General features: G+C 57.6%; 1 protein-coding gene across 8 annotated transcripts in view; it reads left to right on the top strand.

Moving 5' to 3' along the window:
• Positions 1–25165, top strand: part of ELN (elastin) — a 93254-nt gene extending 68089 nt beyond the window's left edge. For all 8 annotated transcript variants that reach the window (XM_075073952.1, XM_075073953.1, XM_075073957.1 and 5 more), the window contains 9 exons: positions 3291–3374; positions 3658–3711; positions 7197–7376; positions 7669–7716; positions 20393–20419; positions 21796–21837; positions 22285–22314; positions 23845–23895; positions 24481–25165. In XM_075073952.1, the coding sequence (XP_074930053.1) occupies positions 3291–3374; positions 3658–3711; positions 7197–7376; positions 7669–7716; positions 20393–20419; positions 21796–21837; positions 22285–22314; positions 23845–23895; positions 24481–24530 (566 nt within the window). In that variant the 3' untranslated portion in view covers positions 24531–25165. The remainder of the gene's footprint in view (positions 1–3290; positions 3375–3657; positions 3712–7196; positions 7377–7668; positions 7717–20392; positions 20420–21795; positions 21838–22284; positions 22315–23844; positions 23896–24480) is intronic.
• The last annotated feature ends 924 nt before the right edge of the window (positions 25166–26089 follow it).

Here is a 26089-nt window from a genome sequence, read left to right as displayed (position 1 = left end):
CCCTGCAATTTTCTCTCTACAACATGGTGTTGAAAGTAAACTAGCGCCAGAGGAGAACGGAAACAAGAGGAAAACAGCAGCAAAGGTTGCAAACAGAAGCAACTAAAACAACAAAGATTGTGGGATCTCGTCAACATGCCACTCTTCTCTGCCCTTCAGAATGGACAGACTGGGAAGCCACATCTTTTCAAGCTTTTGCATTGCTATAAGACTCCATAAGGAAACGGGGGGATATTCTAGTATCAATGTTAATTGATGCTGTGGGAAGCAGACAGAGCATATCTTTAAATCTTTTACCTTTACTGCAGACAGTCACAAAGATGACAAAGAAAGGGTTATAATAACAGGAGATATTCCAGTCTCCTAGAACTGGAAAGGCCCTTGAAAAGTCATTGAGTCCAGCCCCCTACCTTCACTAGCAGAGCTAAGTACTCATTTTTGCCCCAGATCCCTAAGTGGCCCCCTCAAGTATTGAGCTCACAACCCTGGGTTTACTAGGCCAATGCTCAAGCCACTGAGCTATCCCTCCACACATTTGTGGTATACTATATACCTCAGAAAAATGTAGTTTACGAAAGATCATGTTTCCACCACAGAATTCAAGAACCAGGAGAAAATGTTGAATGTTTTATAATAGCTCTGCATGTATTGGCTGACAACTGATTTTGGGAATGCAGAACATGAAAATATCAGAGACAGGCTGGTTATTGAGTCAACAGACAACTACTGCTGCAGGAATGACAATTAAAGACAGATTTAAACCTACTCACAGCTACACAGAGAGCAAAGCAGGCTGAGCTTGTCAAAAAGTAGTGCAAAAGGCAGGAGCAACTTGAAACATCTGCAAGTAACTTAGAAGCTGTAAACAGACACAGCATGAGTTGAAACAGGCACTACCTCAAAAACCCTGAGGCTATGAGGGAGTCCCAGGCAAACTACAAAGCCTTTCAGACAGAATGTACAAAACATGGAAAAATTCATAGCCCTGCAGATGTATATTTAATCAAAGGTGCAAGGTATAGTAAATGCACCTGTAAGTAATATGGACATTTTGTAACTGTTTGCCATATCAAGGCAGTCAGGGAGTTGACTAACATTCCAGACGATCAAGTGCCATTATTAAAACAATCTGTCACATGTGATGACAGCCTGGAGATTGAAATGGAATATTCATGGGGAGACTATTAACTTTAATATTAACTCAGGAGCAGATGTGACCATCATCTCAGAAGGGACCTACAATCCCCTTCTGCCCCTCCCAGAGCTGAAGTCACTGACACAGCTCTGACTAGCCCTGGAGGTATTCCGAACTGCATGGGTCACTTCACCAGTAACACAAGACAAAAGCTGGGCCCTCAGAGTGTGTGTGATCGAAGACCAACAACCTTCTCAGCCACAGCGTGGCAGCCATCATGGGCCTACTGAGAAAGGTGGAAGAACGAAGAGGATTTGATGATATTGGATCTTAGAAAGAGATTCAGTACAAATAAACGTGAGACAATGGTAGATCATGCAGTGTACAGACACTCCTACCAGAGAGACCTTGGAAGAGATGAGCTGCAGACTTATGCAGATTCAGAAGACATTATTACCAGGTCATTGTGGACTATTTTTCCAGGCATATAGAAATAATGTAACTGAAAGACACAACATGTATTATGGAGAAACAGAAATGCACTTTTGCTCACTTTGATATTCCAGAGCGACTAGTGCATGACAATGGACCACAATTCACTGCAGCGGAATTTAAGTCATTCTGAACTAAATATGATGTTGATCATATTACTAGTAGCAGGGTGGCTCTAGGCATTTTGCCGCCCCAAGCACAGCAGGCAGGCTGCCTTCAGGGGCTTGCCTGCGGGAGGTCCCCGGTCCCGCGAATTCGGCGGCAGCCTGTGGGAGGTCCGCCGAAGCCATGGGACCAGCGGACCCTCCGCAGGCATGCCGCCGAAGGCAACCTGCCTGCCGCCCTTGCAGCAACCAGCAGAGCGCCCCCACGGCTTGCCGCCCCTGACTAGTAGTCCACATTACAGACAAGCAAATGGAGAGGCTGAGAGAGCTGTACAGACACCCAAGAAAATCCTAAGGCAGGAAGATCCATTCCTTGGTCTTCTGAGCTACAGATCAACACCAATGTTGGCTACTGGATTTAGTCCAGCACAACTCCTGGTAAGAAGACAACTCAGAACTACTGCTCCAACTTTGGAAAAGAATTGATCTCCAAAGTGGCCAGACATGAAGACGGTAGCCAAATTGGATACAAAGGCAAAAAGAGCTTATGGAAAACTTTTACAACAGAAATCACTCTGGCACCTGCTGGGTCTAGAACCTGGAGACCATGTTTGTGTCAAACAGGATGGAGAAAAAGGATGGACGACTCCAGCTGTTATAAAAAAAGAGAATTCAGCCCCCAGATCATATGTGATTGAGACCAACAGTGGAGAATTCAACATCTAGAAGCGATCAACATCTACATTTTGTTCCTCAGAAAGAACAATCGAGCAAATTCTACAGATGGCAGACGCAGAATAAGAAGACTCAAAGATTCCAAACTGACCAAAGACAGTTGTTGCAGCCAATGGATGGATAGATGACCTAGTTGTTATGTATTCAGGTCATGTAATTAGAAAACCAGTATGATTTAGAGACATTGAACAATCTGATCTGTACTGGTGGGAATGTAGAATTTAAAGGGGGAGATGTAATGAATGCTAAATTGTCCTATACTGATCAGCCACGAGTTAGCGCTAAGTGTAACATCCTTATCTGAGCAGATCATACTAAAGCCAGAGAGTGCATTAAAGGATCTCATGGAAGAAACATCTCTGATGTGTCTCTCCAAGAAGGAAGCTCTGTGGGCAGTCTATATCTGGTACAACAGTCTGATCTGCTAGTAGCAGCCTTGCACCCTACCATGTCCACAGAGTGCGTGACACCTGCCTCTGCCAGAGTGGGGCACATTGAGCACTGGGGCTGGGCACTTCACTGGGGCCTTGCTTCTTATGCATCACATGGGTGAATAGACGGACATGGAAAGGATAGTGGGTGGGTCTGTTTTGGGATGGCTGGATGGCCCCTATTGGAGCTGGACTCCCAGAGCAGGCAGTAAGATGCCTGCCTGGTCATGGGCTGAGAGGATAATGGGGAAACGGATGGCAAACCAGGATCTCCATTCATATCTCTCTAAAGCTAATGGCAGGGCACCCTTTACAGCCTCATCATGGGCCCTCGAGTACAGGGGGATACAATCCTGCTTCCTGTCCTGGCCTCACCACTGAACCTCTCAACAGGGGTTGGACGCGTACCAGGTGTGGCACCCGGAGTTGGAGGTTTGGTGCCTGGTGTTGGTGGAGTCCTGGTGCCCGGCATTGGAGGTAACTATTGCTTTAACTGGGCGATACGACTTGCCACTTGGTCTGGGATCCTCACTGCTGCCGTGATCTGTAATGGCCACTGCAGGGGAAGGCTAAGAGTCCTATGATGCCCCGTTGCAATCTGGAGCATCCCCAAGTGCATCCCCTTTTTCCCTGCTGTGGGAGAGCATGCTGCAGGAACAGTGTTTTTCTGTGATGGGATATGCCCAGGGGTCTGTTGGATTCCATCCCTGGGGAATGCGTCTCCACCTGAGTCTCATTCTCCACACATATCTGTCCCCAGGAGTTGTCAGTCCAGCAGCAGCAGCCAAAGCAGCGGCTAAAGCAGCCAAGTACGGTGAGTTGGCTCTTCCTCCTCGGGCTATCCACAGTGCCCTGCGACTGCTGGCTCCCTGCGAGTCTCTGCAGGAGGGGGTCATGGCCAGAGCTGGGGCTTGGGGTTCCAGAATGCAGCACCCTCCCACTCAGAGAAGTCTGTCCCTCTTGAGAAGGGCTGAGACCACTGCCTGAGCCACATGTGAACAGACCAGAAGTAACGGTACATGCTGAGTGCAATCACCTTGCCAACCCAGCTGAAGCAGATTCCTTTGTGGGGGGGTGGTATGTATTGACCACAATGTATATGTAACCCACACACCTCCTGGACCACTTAGAGAGAAATTAATGAGTCTGTTTTACAGCCTTAGCTAAGGGCCACATGACTTTTAGCTCAGACAGTAGAGGCTCATGCACTAAGCTCCAGAGGCCACAGATTTGATTCCGCTTACCGGCGAACAGGGTCTATCGGTGTTATATATGAGACATGGGCAACTCAGCTCCTCAGATGAGTGCTAGCCCAGGACCCATCGTGATGTCAGCTGGGAAACTCCTCTTCCCTGCACTGAGGGATTGGTGGAGTCTGGAGAGCCCCTTAGGAAATAATGCAGCTAATTCCATCCACCAGTCCCCAAACACACATCCACTATCCATCCACGCGTCCCTAAACAAAACCCCCCACTATCCATCCACGATCCATCCACTCATCCCCAAACAGACCCATCCACTATCCCTCCACCCGTCCCCAAACAGACCCATCCACTATCCATCCACCGGTCCCCAAACAGACCCATCCCCTATCCATCCACCCATCCCAAACAGACCCATCCACTATCCATCCACCCTTCCCCAAACAGACCCATCCACTATCCATCCACCGATCCCCAAACAGACCCATCCACTATCCATCCACCCATCCCAAACAGACCCATCCACTATCCATCCACCGATCCCCAAACAGACCCATCCACTATCCATCCACCCATCCCAAACAGACCCATCCACTATCAATCCACCGATCCCCAAACAGACCCATCCACTATCCCTCCACCCGTCCCCAGACTCATCCACTATCCATCCATCTGTCCCCAAACAGACCCACCCACTATCCGTCCACCTCCATACAGATCTCTCTCTCTTTTAATCAGTTCTTATACTGCACCCAATGTTTTGCAATCTGAGCACCGCTCTCCGTTACAATCCACCTGCATGCTATTTGAAGGCCCCACACTTTCTACCTACCTCAGGCTGTGCCATCTTCCATACCTTTATAGACCCTGCATTCCCAGACCATGGCTGCATTTCACATATCTAACTTTCTGCAGGAGCTGGCGGTGTTGGAGGCCTGGTGCCTGGTGGAATCGGAGGCCTGGTGCCCGGTGGAGTTGGAGGCCTGGTGCCCGGTGGAATCGGAGGCATCCCAGGTGCTGGCAGAGTTGGAGACAATCTCATTCTGTTCCAGTAGCGGATGAGTGTGTTGGACTCCCTGGTACCATACGATAGGGTTGGACAGTGATGTGACTGAGTGCACCCCTGCCCCCTTGCTGGTCTCTCTGAGTGACCCCTCCGCTGAACAAACTCCTGCCCCTGCCTGTCTGGGATGGAGTCCTGCCATTCTCCCACTCTCAGACTGGGATCTGGATACAGCTCCCAGCTCTGCCAGCTGCTCATTGCTGACTGCGGTTCTGGCATGGGCTTGGGACCTGCCCGTAATCAAATGGGAGGTAGTGGAGTTGGCTGTGTCACAGGCAGGCAGCAGTGCCAGGCTGTGCTGGTGTCTGAGCAGCCCAGAGTCAGCGTCCTCCCAGCCCCCCCCCAGGCTCAGAGCCATTGATCCCGCTGGCCCAGCTCCCTGGGCAGCGGCAGCGCTGGTGCCACCATGTTAGCTGAGTCTGCACAGGGATGGATCAGACAGACACAGGCTGCTGTGCCCGCCGAGGGGGCAGGTGCTGGTGCCAACATGTGAGCTGAGCCTGTGTCACGGAGTCCCCAGGCGATGCTCTGGAACTGCTCCCCACTAAGCCAGTCAGGACTTTGGGGAGCTTCCTCTCCCTTGGAGCAGACTTGTTCAGGGCAAGAAGCTCACATGTCTTCACCTCCTGGGACTCTCCTTGGAGCATTCAGCATCCTCTGCCCCTCCGTGCGCTTCCCACAGCGAGCCCGCCCCAGCGGGGTCCTGGGGAAGCCACAGGGTCCTGCACCCCCACTTTTACAGTCAGACGTGACTTCTTAGCCCAGCAAAACAGAGGTTTATTCGTATGACGGAACAGAGTCTAAAACAGAGTTGTAGATCGCGAACCAGACCCCTCCGGCCGGGTCCTTCTGGTGGGCAGTGAGCCAGACCCCTAGGTTTCTGCCTTCACTCCTTGTCCCCAGCAAGCTCCAGACTAACCACCCCTCCAGCCCCTCCTCTCTTGTCAGCCTTTCCCGGGCAGGAGGTCACCTGATCCTTTGTCCTCCAACACCTTCAGTTGGCACCTTTGCCGAGGAGGGCCAGGCCATCAGTTGCTAGGAGACGAGTGCCAGGGCATTTAGGGCAATGGCCCTTTGCTCTGCAGGCCAATCACACACCCCTTATCCCACCACCTAGATACTTAAGACTGCCTAGGACCAACACAGTATTCAGAGCATATTAAGAACCAGTCCCAGTTCGTTCATATCTCACAGGCCTGCCGCAGGGATGGATCAGACAGACACCACGGCTTGCTGTGCCCGCTGAGGGGAGGTGCTGGTGCCAACTGTGGCTGGAGGCTGCGCCAGGGATGGATCAGACAGACACAGGCTGCTGTGCCCCTGAGAGCAGGCTGCGGTCCCTCGATGCCGGTGCAGACACGGGTGGAGAGGAGGCTGCACTGGGTAAGGGGAAGAGCAGGAGGGTTCAAGCAGAGCAGAGCTGCGGCTAGGGCAGTGCCGGCCGTGGTGCCTGGCTCGGGGCAGAGGAGGAGAGTGTGGATGAGCCGGGCTGTTCACCAGGACAGGACTCTGATTCCCTTGCCTTCTCGCCCCCACTCTTTCCCAGGGTCAGTCCCGCAGCCAGCTAAAGGCAGCTGCCAAAGCAGCCAAGTAGCTGTGAGTGGGGCTTCCCCCAGCCCTTCCCCCTCAGCCCGACCTCCTGTTCCCTCCAAGCCCTCCCTCAGTCCCGACCTCCCTCTTATCCTCCAGCCCCCCCTTCACAGCCCCAACCCTCCCCTCCCTCGCCCCCTACCCTCCTCACTTCCCTCCAGCCCTCCCACTCCAGCCCCAACCCTCCCCCTTCCCTCTAGCCCTCCTGCTCCGCCCTGACCTTCCCCCTTCTCTCCAGCCCTCCCCTTCCAGCCCTGACCCTCCCCCTTTCCTTCCAGCCCTCCACCTGGCTGCCCATCACCACCCCCCATCCCCATGCGGAGTGAGTGCGAGGAATGCAAAGGGCTACGCCCAGAAATGCTCACACTGAGCCCATACGGGCACCTCGTGTCCCCTTCCACCCCACCCTGCACTTCTGGCCTTAACCCCCATCCCTCTCCACAGGTGCTGGCGTCGCACCTGGAGTCGGCGGGGTGCCAGGCTTAGTGCCTGGGGCCGGCAGGCTGCCAGTCGTAACGCCGGGGGCTGCCGGGCTGCCAGTCGTAACGCCGGGGGCTGCCGGGGTGCCAGTCTTTGTGCCCGGTGCAGGAAGAGTGCCAGTTCCGGGCATTATACCTGGAGCAGGTAAGTGCATATCCTGTCACTCAGTGGTGCTGGTTCCCACAGACTCCTCCCACAGCACAATGGGATGCCCCTCGGAGGCTATCTCCTGGGCACTGGGGCAGCTCTGTCATCGAAGCACCAGGAGGGTTGGGCCCTGCTGTGAGCAGTAGCAGGTGGCTCTGCATGTGAAGGGCAGAACAGTCACCCATGCGCCATCTGTCCCTTGAAGCCAAGTAAGGCGGGTTGGCAAGGGGGGGGCACCGGGCGCCATGTGGCTCCTGACTCTAACTGCAATGCTCTTCTCACCCTGCAGGGATTCCCCAGCTGGGCGTGCAGCCAGGCGCCAAGCCTCCAAAGTACGGTAGGCACCTCCCCACCTTGGCCCAGCCAATGGCTCTTCTCTGCCCTCCATCAACTGTGGCCCATCCTGCCCACTCTTCCCCTCTGCCCTCTGGCGGGAGGGCTGAGGAGCTGTCCTGTCGCTCAGCGCAGACACCCAGAGCCAGCCACCTGTCTCTCCAGACTGACAGCGACTTCCGGTCAGAGCCGCCAACATCCATCCTGGGGACCCTGTCTCTGCCCCTCTCCTGCCCTGCACTGCCCCTCTAGGGAGCTAGGGCCTCCAGAGCCTAGGCTGGATCCAGCAAAGGCAGCTTCCCCATAGCCACTGCTCCTGCGCTGTTCCACACCCCTCTTCTATTGAGGGGAACAGGGCGGACATAACGTGAGAACGGCCATAGAGGGTCAGACCAAAGATCCATCTAGCTCAATATCCTGTCTTCCGACAGCAGCCAATGCCACGTGCTTCAAAGGGAATGAACAGAGCAGGGCAATTTACTAAGTGATCCATCCCCTGTCATCCATTCAAAGCATCTGGACTGGCCAGTGACTGATGGAGCCTTTGCTTGGCAGGCCACAGCACTGGAGCTGGGCTGCGGGGGGTCAGCCAGCACTAGAGGCTCGTAGGGCCTGGTTCCTCCCCACATGGCAGTGTGTGCCCGTGTTCCCCCCAGAGCAGCCAGACCTGCACACATCTCTCCAGGGCCTGGTGCAGTGCTTCGGTTAGCATGGACAGCCCTGCACGCGCATGTGTGCTGAGCGTGTGCATGCTGTACACATGTGCGTGTATACCTGGGGGTGTGCATGCGTACATGTGAGTCTGCGTGGTGCACAGCTTCACATCAATGTCCCAGGGCCTTCTCATGCACACTACCCAGAGCACCTGTCCTGCTCCATGCCTGGCCCTGTGGGGAGGAGGTTGCTGGGTCAGTTCCTAGAGCTCCTGGCCTCAGGGCTGGGTGGCCCCTGCTAGGAGCAGGGAGTAGCAAGGGATGGTCTCCCCCAGATGGCAGGTTGCATGGCTACGGAGTGCCGGAGCAGGATGCCAGTCCTGGGGAATGTCACCCGCCTTGGTCCCAAGGGAAGGGGGCCCCGGCCCCGCTGCCCCTTGGTCCCATCCAAAGCAGCCCCCAAACCGTGGCAATGAAGGGATGTTCCTTTCTTAGCATCTCAGAGCCAGGAGACTCCACTGCCGCCCTGAGGGCCCCCATCCATCGAGCTCTCAGCACCTTGGGCCCCCCATACTGTCATGGATCCATGAGCCAAAGGCTTGTGCCCACTTGGGGCCTTCCCCACCCCCCCCGTCACCCAGCGGGGGGATGCTAAGGTTTGCTGAATGCTGAGGGTGTGAATTTCCCACCTGTTCTGTGCCACAGTGTTTCTGTATCCACAGGCTAGTGGCAAACCTCTCAAGCCATGTAACTTGCCCAGCCCCACTGAGTTCAGCCTCTCCCAGCAGGAAACACTACAGGGAGCAGGGCAGGAGCGCTGGCTGTAGGGAGCGCCTGGCTCCGAGCAGGGGGTGCTGTAGGGGCAGGCTCGCTGGTGAGAGTGCAGTGTTAGCGTCTCTGGGGAGTTACTCGGGGAGCCTTTGCCCTGCAGGTTCTGGGCCGGGCACCTGTCCCGTAGTTTGAGGGCCATCCCTTGGCCACTGGAACGTTACGTTGACGCAGGTGGTGACTGCACTGGACACCTGAGGGCAAGGCAGTAGAAATGTTCAGTTGAGAGAGAAATCCAGGTGGTGCTCAGAAAAATGGTGTGTCCCTAAAATGGCCCATGAAATACAGTCTTGTCCTGTATTTCCCGTGTGCTTTCCCCTTACTACCATCCAACAAAGGTAGGCAGCCTATGCCACTGTGACGATGTGGTTCTGGCGGGACCCAACTGAGAGTGCCAAATCAGGACCAATTGCTCAAACAGGGCAGTCACAGCCCAAGGCTGGGGTTTTTCCACCTCTAAGGCAAACCAAACCAGCCAGACAAAGATGACTTTGGTCTCACCCCACTGGCTAACCACAAGTCACACAAGCAATTTCCTTAGACACTCCAGTCTCCCAGTATCACCACCAGTCCCACACGTCCTGGGGATGAATGGTTATGAAAACCAACACCCCAGTAAAAGAAAAAGGTTCTCTCAATCCCAAAGGACCAAGCCCCAGACCCAGGTCAATATACACATCAGATCTTACCCACAAATCACGCTGTTGCCAATCCTTTAGAATCTAAAATCTAAAGGTTTATTCATAAAAGGAAAAAGATAGAGATGAGAGCTAGAATTGGTTAAATGGAATCAATTACATACAGTAATGGCAAAGTTCTTAGTTCAGGCTTGTAGCAGTGATGGAGTAAACTGCAGGTTCAAATCAAGTCTCTGGAGAACATCCCCGGCTGGGATGGGTCCTTCAGTCCTTTGTGCAGAGCTTCAGTTTGTAGCAAAGTCCCTCCAGAGGTAAGAAGCAGGATTGAAGACAAAATGGAGATGAGGCCTCCGCCTTATATAGGCTTTTCCAGGTGTAAGGACACTTCTTTGTTCCTACTGTGGAAAGTTACAGCAAAATGGAGTCTGCAGTCACATGGGCCAGTTTCTGCACACCCTGCTGAGTCACAAGGCGTATCCGCCTCCTCTCAATGGGTCAATTGTGTAGCTAATGGTCCTTAATGGGCCATCAAGCAGGCTAAGCTGAGCTGACGCCAACTTCTCTGGGATCTTTCCCAGTAACACAGCACAAGTTTGAAATACAGACAGTATACAGCCAATATTCATAACTTCAACTACAAAAATGATACAGACATACAGACAGCATAATCATAACCAGTAACCCGTAACCTGGTCTTAGACACCTTATATGACCCCCTTTACATAGGATTTGGTGCCACTACAGAACCTTGGTTGCAACCCATGTTCTATATGGGTCCAGTTTATATCAATAACGTCACAGCCACGTCTGCAGCCACGGCAATAAACGAGGACCTGGGTTCTCCCTGGCCCAGCTATCAGCTCACACCAGGCCAGCGCCTCTCACCAGGCCATGGGGCGCAGCTTGATCTGGGCTGCCTGCACTTAAGGCCCTCTGGGGGGATTGTCACTGGGGATTGTCACTGGGCCTCATGTCAGTCTGGGGGCTGTGAGCCCAGCCCTGCCTTGTCATGCTGCTTTGTATTCTGGCTCTGTCCATGGATCTGGGGGTCCCAGTCCCTGGTTGCCCACCTGGCTGGTCCAGGCAGCTTTCCCCATCAGAGGCTGCAGGGTGATGGTATGGGCCCCGAGCAGCCACCTCTCCCTGCTCATCCCCTCAGTACCCGGGCATGGTGGCCATGCTGGTGCAGCCAGGCACGAGCCTCCCCAGCACACGCCCTCCCCTGTGCAGCTGGCTGTGAAGCGTGGACACAGGAGGGGCAGCCCAGCCGAGGGGAGCTGTAATTAGATGAGGGAAACGTTCTCTCTGTGCCCAGCTGGGCTGTGGCTGGACTGCAGGGAGCCCCCGGCTGCTTAGGCTGACCCCCCCATCTCAATGTGGCGCAGTCCTGTGAGGAGCCTGTTTCCAGACGCTGGCATCTCTTGGTGCAGAGGAGCCCGGGGGAGGGAGGGTCCTGGGGAGAGGGACCTGGGCCTGTGGGATGAACCTCACTGGAGCGGCACCAGCTGACACCAGCAGCAGTTGCCAGTGCCCAGTTCCTCTGCCCAGTCCCCAAAGCCCTTGGCCTCAGCTGATCAGCCAGCTGTGCCTTGCCGCTTGCAGCAGGGGGGACACCAGGAGCAGCATCTCTAGACTTAGGGCTTCCCATCAGGCGTCAGTGTAAGAAACAGGGCAGGAGCGCTGGCTGGGGGGGGCCTCCCACTACCCCAGCCCAGCCTCTCCCAGCACAGGGTGCTGCAGGGAGTGGGGCAGGAGCGCTGGCTGCGGGGGGCCTCCCACTACCCCAGCCCAGCCTCTCCCAGCACAGGGCGCTACGGGGAGTGGGGCAGGAGCTTTGGCTGTGGGGGGCCTCCCACTACCCCAGCCCAGCCACTCCCAGCACAGGGTGCTACGGGGAGTGGGGCCCAAACAGGACCATACTCCATCATAAACCATCATCCCATCCCACTCCCAAACAGACCCCATCACTATCCTCTCACCACTCCCAAACAGATCCCATGGACACATCCTCATCCAAACAGACTCCATACGTCCATCTTCCCCAAACAGACCATCCACTAATCCATTCCACCGATCCCAACAGACCCATCCACATATCCATCCACCCATCCCAAACAGACCCATCCACTATCAATCACCCGATCCCCAAACAGACCCATTCCACTATCCTCCACCACTCCCCAGACTCATTTCCACTATCCATCCAACTGTTCCCCAAACAGACCCACTCCATATCCGTCCACCTCCATACAGATCTCTTCTCTCTTTATTCAGTTATATACTGCACCCACTGTTTTGCAATCTGATGCACCGCTTCTCCGTTACAATCCAACCTGCACTATTTGAAGGCCCCACACTTTCTACTACCTCAGGCTTGTGCATCTTCCATACCTTTATAGACCCTGCATTCCCCAGACCATGGCTCTTTCAACATATCTAACTTTCCTGCAGGAGCTGGGCGTTTGGAGGCCTGTGCCTGGTTGGAGATCGGAGGCCTTGGTGCCCGTGGTGTAGTGGGCTTGGAGCCCGGGGAATCGGAGGCAATCCAGGTGCTGGCAGAGTTGGAGACCATCTCATTCTGTTCCAGTAGCGATGAGTGTGTGGACTCCCTGTAACCTACGATAGGGTTGGACAGTATGTGACTGAGTGCACCCCTGCCCCTGCTGGGTCAATCTCTGGTGACCCTCCGCATGAACAACTCCTGCCCCTCACTGTCTAGGTGGAGTCCTTCCATCTCCCACTCTCAACTGGGATCTGGATAGCAGCTCCCAGCTCTGCACTGCTCATGCTGACTGCGGGTTCTGGGCATGGGCTTGGGACCTGGCCGTAATCAAATGGAGGTAGTGGAGTGGGTGGCTGTGTCACAGCAGGCAGCAGTCCAGCGGTGCTGGTGTCTGAGCAGCCCAGAGGCTCAGCGTCCTCCCAGCCCCCCCCCAGGCCAGAGCCATTGACTCCCCGCTGGCCCAAGCTCCCTGGGCAGCGGCAGCGCTTGGTGCACACCAATGTTAGCCTGAGTTGCACAGGATGGAATCAAGATCAGACACAGGCTGCTGTGCCGCCGAGGGGGAGGTGCTGGTGCCAACATTGAGCTGAGCCTGTTCACGGAGTCCCCAGGCGATGCTCTGAACGCTCCCACTAAGCCAGTCAGACTTTGGGAGCTTCCCTCCCTTGGAGAGACTTGGTTCAGGTGCAAGTAGCTCACATGTCTTACACCTCCTGGGACTCTCCTTGGGAGCATTCAGCATCCTCTGTGCCCCTCCGTGCGCTATCACAGCGAGCCCGCCCCAGCGAGGTCCGGGAAGCACAGGGTCCTGACGCCCCACTTTTACAGTCAGGACGTGACTTCTTAGGCCAGCAAAACAGAGGTTTATCGAATGACAGGAACCAGAGTGCTAAACAAGCTTGTAGATCAGCGAACAGACCCCTCGGCCGGGTCTTCTGTGGGCAGTGAGCAGACCCCTAGGTCTGCCTTCACTCCTTGTCCCCAGCAAGCTCCAGACTAACCACCCCTCCAGCCCTCCTCTCTTGTCAGCCCTTCCCGGCAGGAGGCACCTGATCCCTTTGTCCTCCAACACCTTCAGTTGGCACCTTTGCCGAGGAGGGCCAGGCCATCAGTTGCTAGGAGACGAGTGCCAGGCATTTAGGGCAATGGCCTTTGCTCTGCAGGCAATCACACACCCCTTATCCGACCACCTAGATACTTAAGACTGCCTAGGACCAACACAGTATTCAGAGCATATTAAGAACAGTCCCAGTCGTCATATCGTCACAGGCCTGCGCAGGGATGGATCCAGACAGACACCAGGCTTGCTGTCCCGCGAGGGGAGGTGCTGGTGCCAACTGTGAGCTGGAGGCTGCGCAGGGATGGATCAGACAGACACAGGCCTGCTGTGCCCCTGAGAGCAGGCTGGGTCCCTCGATGCCGGTGCAGACACGGGTGGAGAGGGAGGCTGCACTGGGTAAGGGGAAGAGCAGGAGGGTTCAGCAAGAGGCAGAGCTGGGCTAGGGGCAGTGCTGCCCGTGGTGCCTGGCTGGGCAGAGGAGAGAGTGTGGATGAGCCGGGCTGTTCACCAGGACAAGGACCTGATCAACCTTGCCTCTCGCCCACTCTTTCCCAGGTCAGTCCCGCAGCAGCTAAGGCAGCTGCCAAAAGCAGCCAAGTACGTGAGTGGGCTTCCACCCTTCAGTCTACACTGAATAAGGCCTCCCCTCAGCCCGACCTCCTGTTCCCCTCCACAGCCACCTCCCTTCCCAGCACACTCCCATTCAGTGTATCACGAATATTACGCGGACAGCGTTCGCGCACTTGAAGTTCGCCATTGGGCGTTAAGGCCAGCCCCAACCTCCCCTCCCTCCCACCCTACCTCCTACTAGTCTTTAATTCACCCGTCCCATCAGCCCTCCCACTCCAGCCCCAACCCTCCCCTTCCCTCTAAGCCCTCCTGCTCCGCCCTGACCTTCCCCCTTCTCTCCAGCCTCCCCTTCCAGCCCTGGACCCTCCCCCTTTCCTTCCAGCCTCCACCTGGCTTGCCCATCACCACCCCCCATCCCCATGCGGGTGAGTGCGAGGAATGCAAAGGGCTACGCCCAGAAGCTCACACTGAGCCCATACGGGCACCTCGTGTCACCTTCCACCCACCTGCACTTCTGGCCTTAACCCCATCCCTCTCTCCACAGGTGCTGTCGTCGCACCTGGAGTCGGCGGGGTGCCAGGCTTAGCTGCCTGGGGCCGGCAGGATGCAGTCGTAACGCGGTGGCTGCCGGGCTGCCAGTCGTAACGCCGGAGGCTGCCGGGGTGCCAATCTTTGTGCCCGGTGCGGAAGAGTGCCAGTTCGGGCATTATACCTGGAGCAGTAAGTGCATATCCTGTCACTCAGTGGGCTAGGTTCCCACAGACTCCTCCCACAGCACAATGCGGATCCCCTCGGGCTATTCTCCTGGCACTGGCGGCAGCGCTGTCATTCGAAGCACCAGGAGGGTTGGGCCCGCTGTGAGCAGTAGCAGGTGGCTCTGCATTGTGAAGGGCAGAACAGTCACCCATAGCGCCATCTGTCCCTTGAAAGCCAAGTAAGCGGGTTGGCAAGGGGGGGGCACGCGGGCGCCAGTGGCTCCTACTCTAAACTGCAATGCTCTTTCTCACCCTGCCAAGGATCCCCAGCTGGGCGTGCAGCAGGCGCAAGCCTCCAAAGTACGGTAGGCACCTCCCCACCTTGTGCCAGCCAATGCTCTTCTCTGCCCTCCATCAACTGTGGCCCATCCTGCCACTCTTCCCTCTGCGCCTCTGGCGGGAGGCTTGACGGTAGTGTCATGTCGCTCAGCGCAGACACCCAAGCCAGCACCTGTCTCCTCCCAGACTGACACCGACTTCCGTCAGAGCCGCCAACACCCATCCTGGGGACCCTGTCTCTGCCCTCTCCTCCCTGCATGCCCTCTAGGGAGCCTAGGGCCTCCCAGAGCCTAGGCGGATCCAGCAAAGCAGCTTCCCCATAGCCACTCTTCCTGCGCTGTTCCACACCCCTATTCTATTGAGGGAACAGGGCGGACATAACGTGAGAACGCCTAAGGTCAGACCAAAGATCCATCCTAGCTCCATATATCCTGTCTTCCGACAGCAGCCAATCACGTGCTTCAAAAAGGAATGAACAGAGCAGGGCCATATTACTAAGTGATCCATCCCCTGTCATCATTCAAAGCATCTGACTGGCAGTGACTGATGGAGCTTTGCTTGGCAGGCCCACAGCACTGGGAGCTGGGCTTGCGGGGGGTCAGCCAGCACTAGCGGCCGTAGCGCTGGTTCCTCCCACGATGGCGCAGTGTTGTGCCCGTGTTTCCACCCAGAGCAGCCAGACTGCACACATCTCTCCAGGCCTTTGGTGCAGTGCTTCGGTTAGCATGGAACAGCCCTGCACGCGCATGTGTGTCCTGAGCGTGTGCATCTGTACACATGTGCGTGTATACCTGGGGGTGTGCATGCGTACATGTGAGTCTGCGTGGTGCCACAGCTTAATACTGTCCCAGGGCTTTCTCCTGCACAACTACCCAAGAGCACCCTGTCCTGCTCCATGCCTGGCCCTGTGGGGGAGGAAGGTTGCCTGGGTCAGTTCCTGTAGAGCTCCTGGCCTCAGGGGCTTGGGTGGCCCCTGCTAGGAGGCAGGGAGTTAGCAAGGGATGGTTCTCCCCCAGATGCAGGTTTGCATGGCTACGGAGTGCCGAGAGTCAGGATGCCAGTCCTGGGGAATGTCACCCGCCCTTGGTCCCAAGGGAAGGGGGCCCCGCCCCGCTGCCCCTTGGTCCCCATCCAGCAGCCCCAACCGTCGGCAATGAAGGGAGTTCCTTTCTAGCATCTCAGCCATGAGCTCCACTGCCGCCCTGAGGCCCCATCCATCAGAGCTCTCGCACCTTGGCCCCCATACTGTCAATGGAATCCATGAGCCAAAGGTTGTTGCCCACTTGGGGCCTTCCCCACCCCCCCCGTCACCCGCGGGGGATGCTAGGTTTGCGAATGCTGAGGGTGTGAATTTCCCACCTTTCTGTGCCCAGTGTTTCTGGTATCACGCAGCTAGTGGCAAACCTCTCAAGCATTAACTTGCCCAGCCCACTGAGTTCAGCTCTCCCGCAGGAAACACATACAGGGCAGGGGGAGCGCTGGCTGTAGGGAGCGCCTGGCTCCGAGCAGAGGGGTGCTGTAGGGCAGGCTTCGCTGGTGAGAGATGCAGGTGTAGCGTCTTGGGGAGTTACTCGGAGCCCTTTGCCTGCAGTTCTGGGCCGGGCACCTGTCGCCGTAGTTGAGGCCACCCTTGGCCACTGGAACGTTCGTTGACGCAGGTGGTGACTGCACTGGGACACCTGAGGGCAGGCAGTTGAAATGTTCATTGAGAGAGAAATCCAGGTGTGCTCAGAAAAATGGTGCGCGTCCTAAATGGCCATGAAAATACAGTCTTGTCCTGTATTTGCCCTGTGCTTTCCCCTTCTACATCACACAAAGGTAGGCAGCTATGCACTGTGACGAATGTGGTTCTGGCGGGACCCAACTGAGAGTGCAAAATCAGGACCAATTGCCTCAAACAGGTGGCAGTCACAGCCAAGGCTGGGGTTTTGTCACCTCTAAGCACAAACTCAGCCAGACAACAGACTTCGTGTTTGCACCCTCTGGCTAACGCAAGCACACAAGCAATTTTCCTTAGACACTCCAGTCTCCCAGTACACCACCAGTCCCACACGTCCTGGGATGATAGTTATGAAAACCAAACACCCCAGTAAAGAAAAGGTTCTCTCGATCCCAAAGACCAAGCCCATACCCAGGTTAATTCATATGTTTATTAGAGAATATTTAAATAAGGATGATCCACGAGTTTGGCATGTCAGTCATTAGTCATGGGGGCAACACACACAGAGTATGGGGGAGTGGTATTTGTTATGGCGTTAGCAATATAAGCTACATACAGTCCTGTAATGCCCCAGTGCGGTGTAACGGTGGGTGGGGTAAGTATAGTAGGGAGCATGAGGGTACATCGCTCATCTTAACTGGTTACACATAGTCATGATTAGAGCTAAGCAGGGCCGGGTCATGGGGACAGGGTGACCCTCACGAGGTGGAAATCCAGATCGGTGGGTTCAGGACTCAGGGGATGGTAGGTTAGTAGGGGGGTTGTTAGGGTTTCCCTCTCCCCCCGTGGCTGGTGCGTTGGAGCCACATCGGCTCACTCTAGTCACTGGCGGTGGCGGTGATGGTTGGTGTAGATGTCCCTGGACCACTGATAGTGTCCGAGACCATCAAACGTTCATGAGTCGCGACAATAGCGACGGCCCAACCCACAGGCCACTAAGTACACGTTCATTACAGGGGTCCCAGGCTGCCTAGCACCCCGACGATCAGGGCGTCGTGTTAACCTCGTAGCCCTTTGCCTGCAGGTGTCCAGTTAAGTACACCCTCAGATCTTACCCACAAATCACGCTGTTGCCAATCCTTTGAATCTTAAAATCTAAGGTTTATTCATGAAAAAGGAAAAAGAATAGAGTGAGAGCTTAGATTGGTTAAATGGAATCATTACACACGAGTATGGCAAAGTCCTTAGTTCGAGGCTTGTAGCAGGGTAATGAAGTATCACTGGCAGGTTTAATCCAGTCTCTGGAGAACATCCCCCGCGGGATGGGTCTCAGTCCTTTGTGCCAGAGTTCAGATTTGTAGCAAAAGTCCCATCCAGACGGATAAAGAAAGCAGTATTGAAGACAAAACGGAGATCAGGCTTCCAGCCTTATATAGCTTTCAGAGTGGAAGGACATCCTTTGTTCCTTACTGTGGAAATGTTACTAGCAAAATGGAGTTTGCAGTCACATGGGCCAGGTTATCTGCTCACTCCAGTGAGTTCAGCAGGGCGTTCCGCCTTCTCTCAATGGTGTCATTGTGTTAGTTGATGGTCCTTAATGGCCACAAGCAGGCTAAAGCAGAGCTTGACACCAGCCTGTCTGGTACTTTTTCCAGTAACACAGAACAAGTTTGTAAATACAGACAATACACAGCCTATTCATAACTTCAAACTACAGAAATGATACAGAACTCCAGACAGCATAACATATAACCAGTAACCCGTAAACTGTTCTTAGAATTATATGACCCCTTTACATAGGATTTGATGCCACTTACGAACCTTGGTTGCAACCCATGTTCTATATGGGTCGTTTATATCAATAACGTCACAGCCACGTCTGCAGCCACGGCAATATAAACGAGGACCTGGGTTTCCTCGGCCCAGCTATCAGCTCACACCAGGCACAGCGCCTCTCACCAGCCATCGGGCGGCACTTGATCTGGGCTGCCTGCACTTAAGGCCCTCTGGGGGGGAATTTTGTCAAACTTGGGATTTGGGTCACTGGGCCTCATGTGCAGTCTGGGGCGGAGCCCGCCCTGCCTTTGTCATGCTGCTTTGTATTCTGGCTCTGTCCATTGGATCCTGGGGGTCCAGTCCTGGTTGCCCACCTGGCTGTTCAGGCCAGCTTCCTCCATCAGAGCTGAGGTGTATGGTATGGGCCGCCGAGCAGCCACCTCTCCCTGGCTCATCCACCTCAGTACCCGGGCATGGTGCCATGCTGGTGCAGCCCAGGCACGAGTCATGCCCCCAGCACACGCCCTCCCTTGTGCAGCTGGCTTGAAGCGTGGACACAGGAGGGGACAAGCCCAGCCGAGGGAGCGTAATTAGAGGAGGGACACGTTCTCTCTGTGCCCAGCTGGGCTGTGGCTGGACTGCAGGAAGCCCCCGGCTGCTTAGGCTGACCCCCATCTCAAATGTGGCGCTAGTCCTGTGAGGAGCCTGTTTCAACGTGGCATCTCTTGGTGCAGAGGAGCCCGGGGAGGAGGGTCCTGGGGAGAGGGACCTGGGCCTGTGGGAATGAAACCTCACTGGAGCGGCACCAGCTGCACCAGCAGCAGTTGCCCAGTGGCCAGTTCCTCTGCCAGTCCCCAAAGCCCTTGGCCTCAGCTGATCAGCAGCTGTGCCTTGCCGCTGCGCAGGGGGACACCGAGAGCAGCCATCTCTAGACTTAGGGCTTCCTCATCAGGCCGTCAGTGTAAGAAACAGGGCAGGAGCGTGGCTGGGTGGGGGCCTCCAACTACCCCAGCCCAGCCTCTCCCAGCACAGGGTGCTGCAGGGAGTGGGGCAAGGAGCGCCTGGCTGCGGGGGGCCTCCCACTACCCCAGCCCAGCCTTCTCCCAGCACAGGGCGCTACGGGGAGTGGGCGAGCTTTGGCTGTGGGGGCCTCCCACTACCCCAGCCAGCACTCCAGCACAGTGCTACGGTGGTGGGGGCAGGGAACGCTGCTGCCGGGGGCCTCCCCGTCACCCCAGCACAGACCACTCAGCACCGGGGCTGCGGCAGTGGAGCAGGAGGCGCTGCTGTGGGGGCCTCGCACGCTACCCCAACCCAGCCATTCCCAGCACAGGGTGCTATGGGGAGAGGGCAGGAGCGCTGCTGCGGGGGCCTCCCACAACCCCAGCCCAGCCACTCCCAGGACAGGGGCTATGGGGAGACGAGCAGAGAGCGCTGGCTGCGGGGGGCCCCCGCTACCCAGCCAGCGCACTCCACCAGCACAGGGTGCTATGGGAGAGGGGCAGGAGCGCTGGCTGCGGGGGACTCCCCGCTACCCCAGCCCAGCACTCCCAGCACAGGGTGCTGCGCGGGGAGTGGGGCAGGACCACTGGCTTGTGGGGGCCTCCCCGCTGACCCCATCCAGCCCTCCCAGCACAGGGTGCCTGGGGCAGTGAGGCAGAAGCACTGGCTGCGGGGGGGCCTCCCCGCTACCCCAGCCCAGCCACTCCCAACACAGGGTGCTATGGGGAGAGGGGCAGGAGCACTGGCTGCGGGGGGCCTCCCCGCTACCCCAGCCCAGGCTCTCCCAGCACAGGGTGCTGCGGGGAGTGGGGCAGGCGTGCTGGCTGGGGGGGGAGGGGGCTTCTGACTATGCCAGTCCAGCCTCTCCCAGCAGGGCTGCTGTGGGGCGAGGTGGCAGGGATGTTGTGACACTGGCGCTGCTGTCAGTTAGTGACTGACTGTGTTTGCTGTTGTAGGGTTCGGTGTTGGGGGCCTGCAGCCAGGTGAGTGAATGGGGCTGGGGGGGTCTCATGCTGTGCCCGCCTGCAGCTATGCCGGGCATTGCCTAGGAAATGTCTTAGCCTCCCTGGGGTGGGATGCTGGTGCCAGTGCTGCCTTCGGCATGGCCCTGCTCTTTAGCTGCTCCCCAGGCAGGGTGCTGGAGAAGCTGGACTGTGCTGTTCTGGCAGGAGGAGTGAACCCAGGTGTGACGAAGTGGGAATGTCTATAATGTTTTCTCTGAATGCTTCATGGGTGCCTCAGTTTCCCCTATGCAGTTCTTAAGTATCTAGGTGATGGGATAAGGGTGTGTGATTGTTGCAGAGCCTTAGAGGGCCAGTGTGATGGTGTCTGCACAGAGAATGGCCGACACCCTGTCTCCTGGCAACTGATGGCCTGGGCCCTCCCCTCCAAAGGTGCCAACTGAAGGTGTTGGAGAACAAAGAGATCAGGTGGCCTCCTGGCCCAGAAAAGAGACAAAGGCCAGAGCAGGGGCTGGAGAATTTCAGTTTGGAGCTGGCTGGGGAAATGGAGGGGGGCCAGATGGGGCTCTGGCCTCCCTGGCCCCAAGATGGACCTGACTGAGGGGTCCGGTTCTCTGTACCTACAAGCTCTGTTTTAGTCCATGTTCCTGTCATCTAATAAACCTTCTGTCTTACTGGCTGGCTGAGAGTCACATCTGACTGCGGAGTGGGGTGCACGGCCCACTGGCTTCCCCAGGAGCCTCGCCTGTGCGGACTCGCTGTGGGAAGCACACGGTGTGGAAGGGGATACTGAATGCTCTGAGGTCAGACTCAGGAAGGTGGAAGCTGTGTAAGCTTCTTGCCCTGGAGACAGTGCGCTCGGAGAGAGGAGGCTCCCCAGAGTCCTGACTGGCTTCCTATGGAGTAGTTCCAGAGCATCGCCCAGTGACTCCATGACACCAGGCAGGCTAGTGCCCTGGACAAGCTGCCAGGACCTATGGGCAATGTGCCCTGGACACCAGGGAACCAAACTGCTCTTCAGCCAGCCATGGCCTGGGAGGGCTTTCTAGGGCACAGGAGCCAGCGGGGCCCCATACAGCCAGATGTCCTGGCCCTGGGTGCCCTGTGGGGATGGGGCCAGGCATTCACAGCCATTGCTGTGATCAGACGAGGACTGGAGCCTGGGGTCTCATCTTCCTGCCCAGCGTGGGGCCAGGGGAGCTGCGGCCCAAGGTGGTGCCAGTCCATGCTCTGGGTCTCCTGTGGCACAGCCTCTGGCGCTGCCAGGCAGCCCCCACCAGGGGAAGCGTGTTACTGTGACCTGCAGGCCCAGAGTATGCTGTGGGGTGCATGGCACAACCCTCCGCAAGCCAGGCCAGTGGCTCGCCCCAGCTTCACACGCTCTCTTTCTGTTCTAGGGGCTGGAGTTCCTGGCTTCGGTTTGTCTCCCATTTACCCAGGTATATTTGTCAGCTCAGTTCCTGTCTCCTAGCAGTCGGGCCTGAACCCGGGCTAGGGCCCCATCCCCCTGCATGGGCCTCTTGGCCACACCTGGGGTCCCAGCATAGCTCCGCTGCATTGTGCTGTGGCCAGGCCAACATTGCCGGGCAGGGCCCGTGCCCAGGGGGCTGTGTCCAATGGCTGGGGCCCAGGAGGGGGGCCTGTGCCCAGGGGGATGGGCCTAGGACTGGGGCCTAGGCCCAGGGGACTGTGCCCGCTGGCTGACTCCTGGTCCATGCCGTATACACTCGGTCTGCCTGGGAGGCTTACTGAGCCCGTGGGGCTGGGGCAGCCCTCGGGGGGTGGTGTGAGGTCCCCTGCGAGAGGCCCCAGTTCAGCACAGCGGTGCCTGAAGGAGGGGGTGAGGTACCGACAGGGCTGGCACTGAGGACTCTGCTTTCTTCCAGGTGGACTCGCTGGCCAGCTGGGATACGGTGGTGAGTGGGTGCCCGTGCCAGGCAGGGCTGGGCTAGGCAGGACTCCCTGATGCCCGGAGAACCAGCCCCTCTCCCTGGGGAAGCCCAGTGTGGCTGGAGGGACCCAGAGCCTCCTATCTTCAGCCCTTAGCTGGGGCAGTTCTCCCAGCTCCCGAGGACGATACCAGGCAGCCGCCAGAGTGCCTGGGATGGGCGTGCGGCCTGTGAGCGCAGAGCCATTCACTCTCCCTGAGGGCTCATTGCAGCACAGTGGTTTCTGCTCAGGTCTCACCTTCTCCGGGGCTGCCCCAGGGTAATGGGGGATGGGGTAAGAGCAGATTCCTTAGGTACAGTATCTGGGCCCTGGGACATGGACCTGAGACAGGTCCCCGCGCCAGCCTGGCCCTGCCCCAGGAGCATGCAGCCCAAACCAGCAGACACAGGCCTTGGCTATATTGGCACTTGACAGCACCGCAACTTTTGTGCTCAGGGGTGTGAACCCCCCCCCCCGTAGCGCTGCAAGATACAGCGCTGTAAAGTGTCAGTGTAATCAGGGTGGCAGCGCTGGGAGCTGCACGCTACACCCGTAAGGGATGTGGTTTACGTGCAGCGCTGGGAGAGCTCTCTCCCAGCGCTGCCGCTCTGACTACACACACTTCAAAGCGCTGCCGCTGCAGCGCTTTGAAATTTCTAGTGTAGCCAAGCCCACAGGCTGGGCCTCTGCTTGCGTTATACATGGGGACCCTGCAGCCCCTTCCCAAAGCCTGGATTCCCCAGCGCTCCGCAGCCATGGGGCCAGATTCCCCAAGGGCCACGTGCACCCATTGGAAACCCAGGCCCAGAGTGAATTGCCCTGGGTGGCAGTGCCAGGGAAGGGAGTCCTCATCTCCTGAGTGCCCATGCAGTGCCTTAGCTCCCAAATCCGCCCTCCTCAGCAGCAGCCCCACAGCAGTCAGGTGGGGTGGCTCCGGCAGGCCCAGACTCCTCTGCTTTGTGGAGGCAGTGGGCCCATCACTAGCACACAGCACTTCCAGTGGGCAAGCCAGGCTCCAGTGCTGGGCTCCCCTACCTGCCGCCTTCTCCCACCTGAGCAAGGGTGCCCTCTGCAGCCAGGAACCCTGCCTTAGCTTGCCTGTGAGGCGGGCCCTGCAGCCAGCCTGGTGCACACAGCGGGGGCGGGCATCTCTCTGTGCATTGCAGCTGCAGCCAGGCCCTGGGGCAAAGGGGGTCGATCACTTTGCTGTGCCGCGTCACTGCTCTGCTGGTCGATAGGGGTCGGTGGCTTCGGGGCGGGGAGCCGCTCTCTGCTGCCTTTGGGAACTGGCATCCTGGATGAGCTGCCAACAGCCCCTGCTGCTCCCACAAAGTGCCCCTTGTGAGAGGTGCTGGGGAGAGGGGGCCCATGAGGCCCACTGCCCCTCCTCAGACTCCCAGGGACTGTGACTGGCTCGGAGAGCGGGGAACCGGTGGCCCATCCTCCCTGCTGCCCACGGATGGGCTGCGCACTCCTTGGGTCTGTGCTGATGGGTTGTTTTCTCTGCCTCTCCACAGGAAAACCTCTCAAGACCTATGGTGGGGCCCTGGGAGCCCTGGGATACATAGGTAGGTGCCCTGCACAGGGACTGTGCCAGACAGGGCAAGGCACACACTGGGGGAGCAGGATGGGAAAGCCCCACTGCCCGTTTGCGCTTGGAAGGAAGAAGCCTCGTGACTCCTCATCCTGGGTTCCCCCGGCCTCGTCACTTCGTGCAGCCTGGTTCTGCTGCACTGGCCACTCCAGGTGCCAGCCGAGGTGCCCATGCTCAGGCTCGGCTGCTGTGCCCACCTGGCCATAGCCTTGGCGCTTGGTTCAGCCTGCCCCACTGCCAGGGCGCAGCCAGGCCACTCCCACATTGGGAGCAGCCTTTGTCTCCCCCCATTGCAGCTGTGCCCACAAGGCGGCATTGGCCCAGTGACAAGCCCTTCATTCATAGCGTGTTGCTGCCTGCCCCGGCCTCACGTTCGCTGCCTCACACAGCAGCACATGCATCAGCCTGGGCCCCCTGCAGCGTTGTGCCTGGCCTGGGCCCCAGCTGGCAGCAGGGGGCCTGCTGGTGGCAGCCTCGCGGAGCACATGCCATGCCTCTGCCCGGGGGGAGCCCAGGGGCTCGGAGTGCTGGGACTGACACCTCCTTTGTCCCCTGCCAGGTGGCCTGGGCTGCGCGCAAGGGAAGTACTGTGGCAGGAAGCGGAAGTAACCCAGCCAGGCTGCTACCATTAACCTCATGAACTCTGGTGCTACTGCATGGTCTAGAATGTAAACCCTGAGTAAAGCAGTGATCCCGCCTCCCTCCCCCGCTCCCCCCGCTGGCCCCCCGGAGGGAACTCCGTGGCCCCTGACGCCCCCTTCACTCTGGCCCGGGGGTCCCCGCCCTCTCTCCAGCGGGAAGCACAGAACAAACTGCGGGAAACAACGATCCCACTGGTGCTAAAGCTCCCTGCGGGGAGAGCCGGGCAGGCCTCCATAGGGCGGGGGCTTCTCTGGGCAAGGCTCCTCCCCAGGGGCCCTGGCGGGGAGGAGATGGGGGCTGGTTTCCAAGAGACCAGCAAGGGGCTGGGCTCCACCTGCCGCCAGCACATGGGCGAATGGCCCATCAACAACGCCCAGCTCCAGCACATCCCAGCTGCTCCCAAGACTCTGTCCAGCTGGCATTGGTGCCACGTGCCAGGGACTGCTTAGCAGCTAGCCAGCCTTGAGCCCCTGCCCTTGTATCTGTCAGCCCCATCCATGCCTGCCCGCCCCAGGGCAGGGTGCCACGGGATGGGGTTCGTGGGCTCCATGCAGGCAGGCAGGGGACTGCCTCCTGCTCAGACACTCATGCCAGTAGGGCCTCGTGGGTGGGTTAAATTCACCCCGAGTTCTTTGCGGCAGGGCCATCTGATTGGCTGACCTGTCCTCGCGCTGGAGGACACGACCCTCCCGGTGCGTGGGGAGGGGCTGGCACTATCAGCAGAGCCAAGTCACTAACGCTGATGGGATTAGCCATGCGCCCGCCCTCACTTAGCAGTACTGTACGGGCAGCCAGCGCCAGCCCAGCCCTGCCGTGTCTCCGAGACCCCGCTGGGACCTGCCCTTCCTCTTGCCCTGGATGCCCGTGTGTTCCTGAGAGCCGTGGGCCAGAAGGAATCGCACCTCTCCATGTTACTCACTTGGTATAGCTCGGGTGGGACATGTTATAAAGAGGGAAAGTAACTGCTTCCAAACGACTAATAAACGATGACTTCTAAACGACTGCCGCCTCCTGCTCCTTCCGCACTGCTTCTCCAGACCCAGAGGTGGGGCTTCACCCCAGCAATCTGCCCCCCACAGGGATCTGGGTCCCCCCCCCCAGGGTTCTGCCCTGCCTCCCAAGGATCCTTACGGCCTCCCACCCCCCGGGGATCCTCACTGTGTCTCTGCCCATCTGGGGATCTGCCCCACCCAATTTGTCACTGCACCTGCCTGGGACGCATCCCATTTCTCCAGCTCCACTGCCTGCCTGCAGCACCTGAGCCCCTGCTGCCTCCTGCTGCAGGTACTTGCCATGTAATGTGCCCATTCCACGTGGAGCCAGCCTGGTGAAAATGTGTGAGGGTGGGGGAGAGCGAGCAAGGGAGGGACAGGGGATGGAGTGAGCAGAGAGTGGGGCCTCAGGGAAGGGAAGGGGCAGGGACCAGGCAAGGGTGTTAGGATTTCTGCAAGCCCGACCCATAGCTGGCATGCATAGTGCTGTGGCCCCAGCGCAGGAGTGCCTGGCCAGACCGTAGAGCAGCGAGA

This window comes from Chelonoidis abingdonii, chromosome 20 (assembly GCF_003597395.2).
Source record: "Chelonoidis abingdonii isolate Lonesome George chromosome 20, CheloAbing_2.0, whole genome shotgun sequence".
Taxonomy (NCBI): Eukaryota; Metazoa; Chordata; order Testudines; family Testudinidae; genus Chelonoidis; species Chelonoidis abingdonii.
Note: the sequence above shows the minus strand (reverse complement) of the source record. Positions and strands in the feature narration are given on the sequence as shown.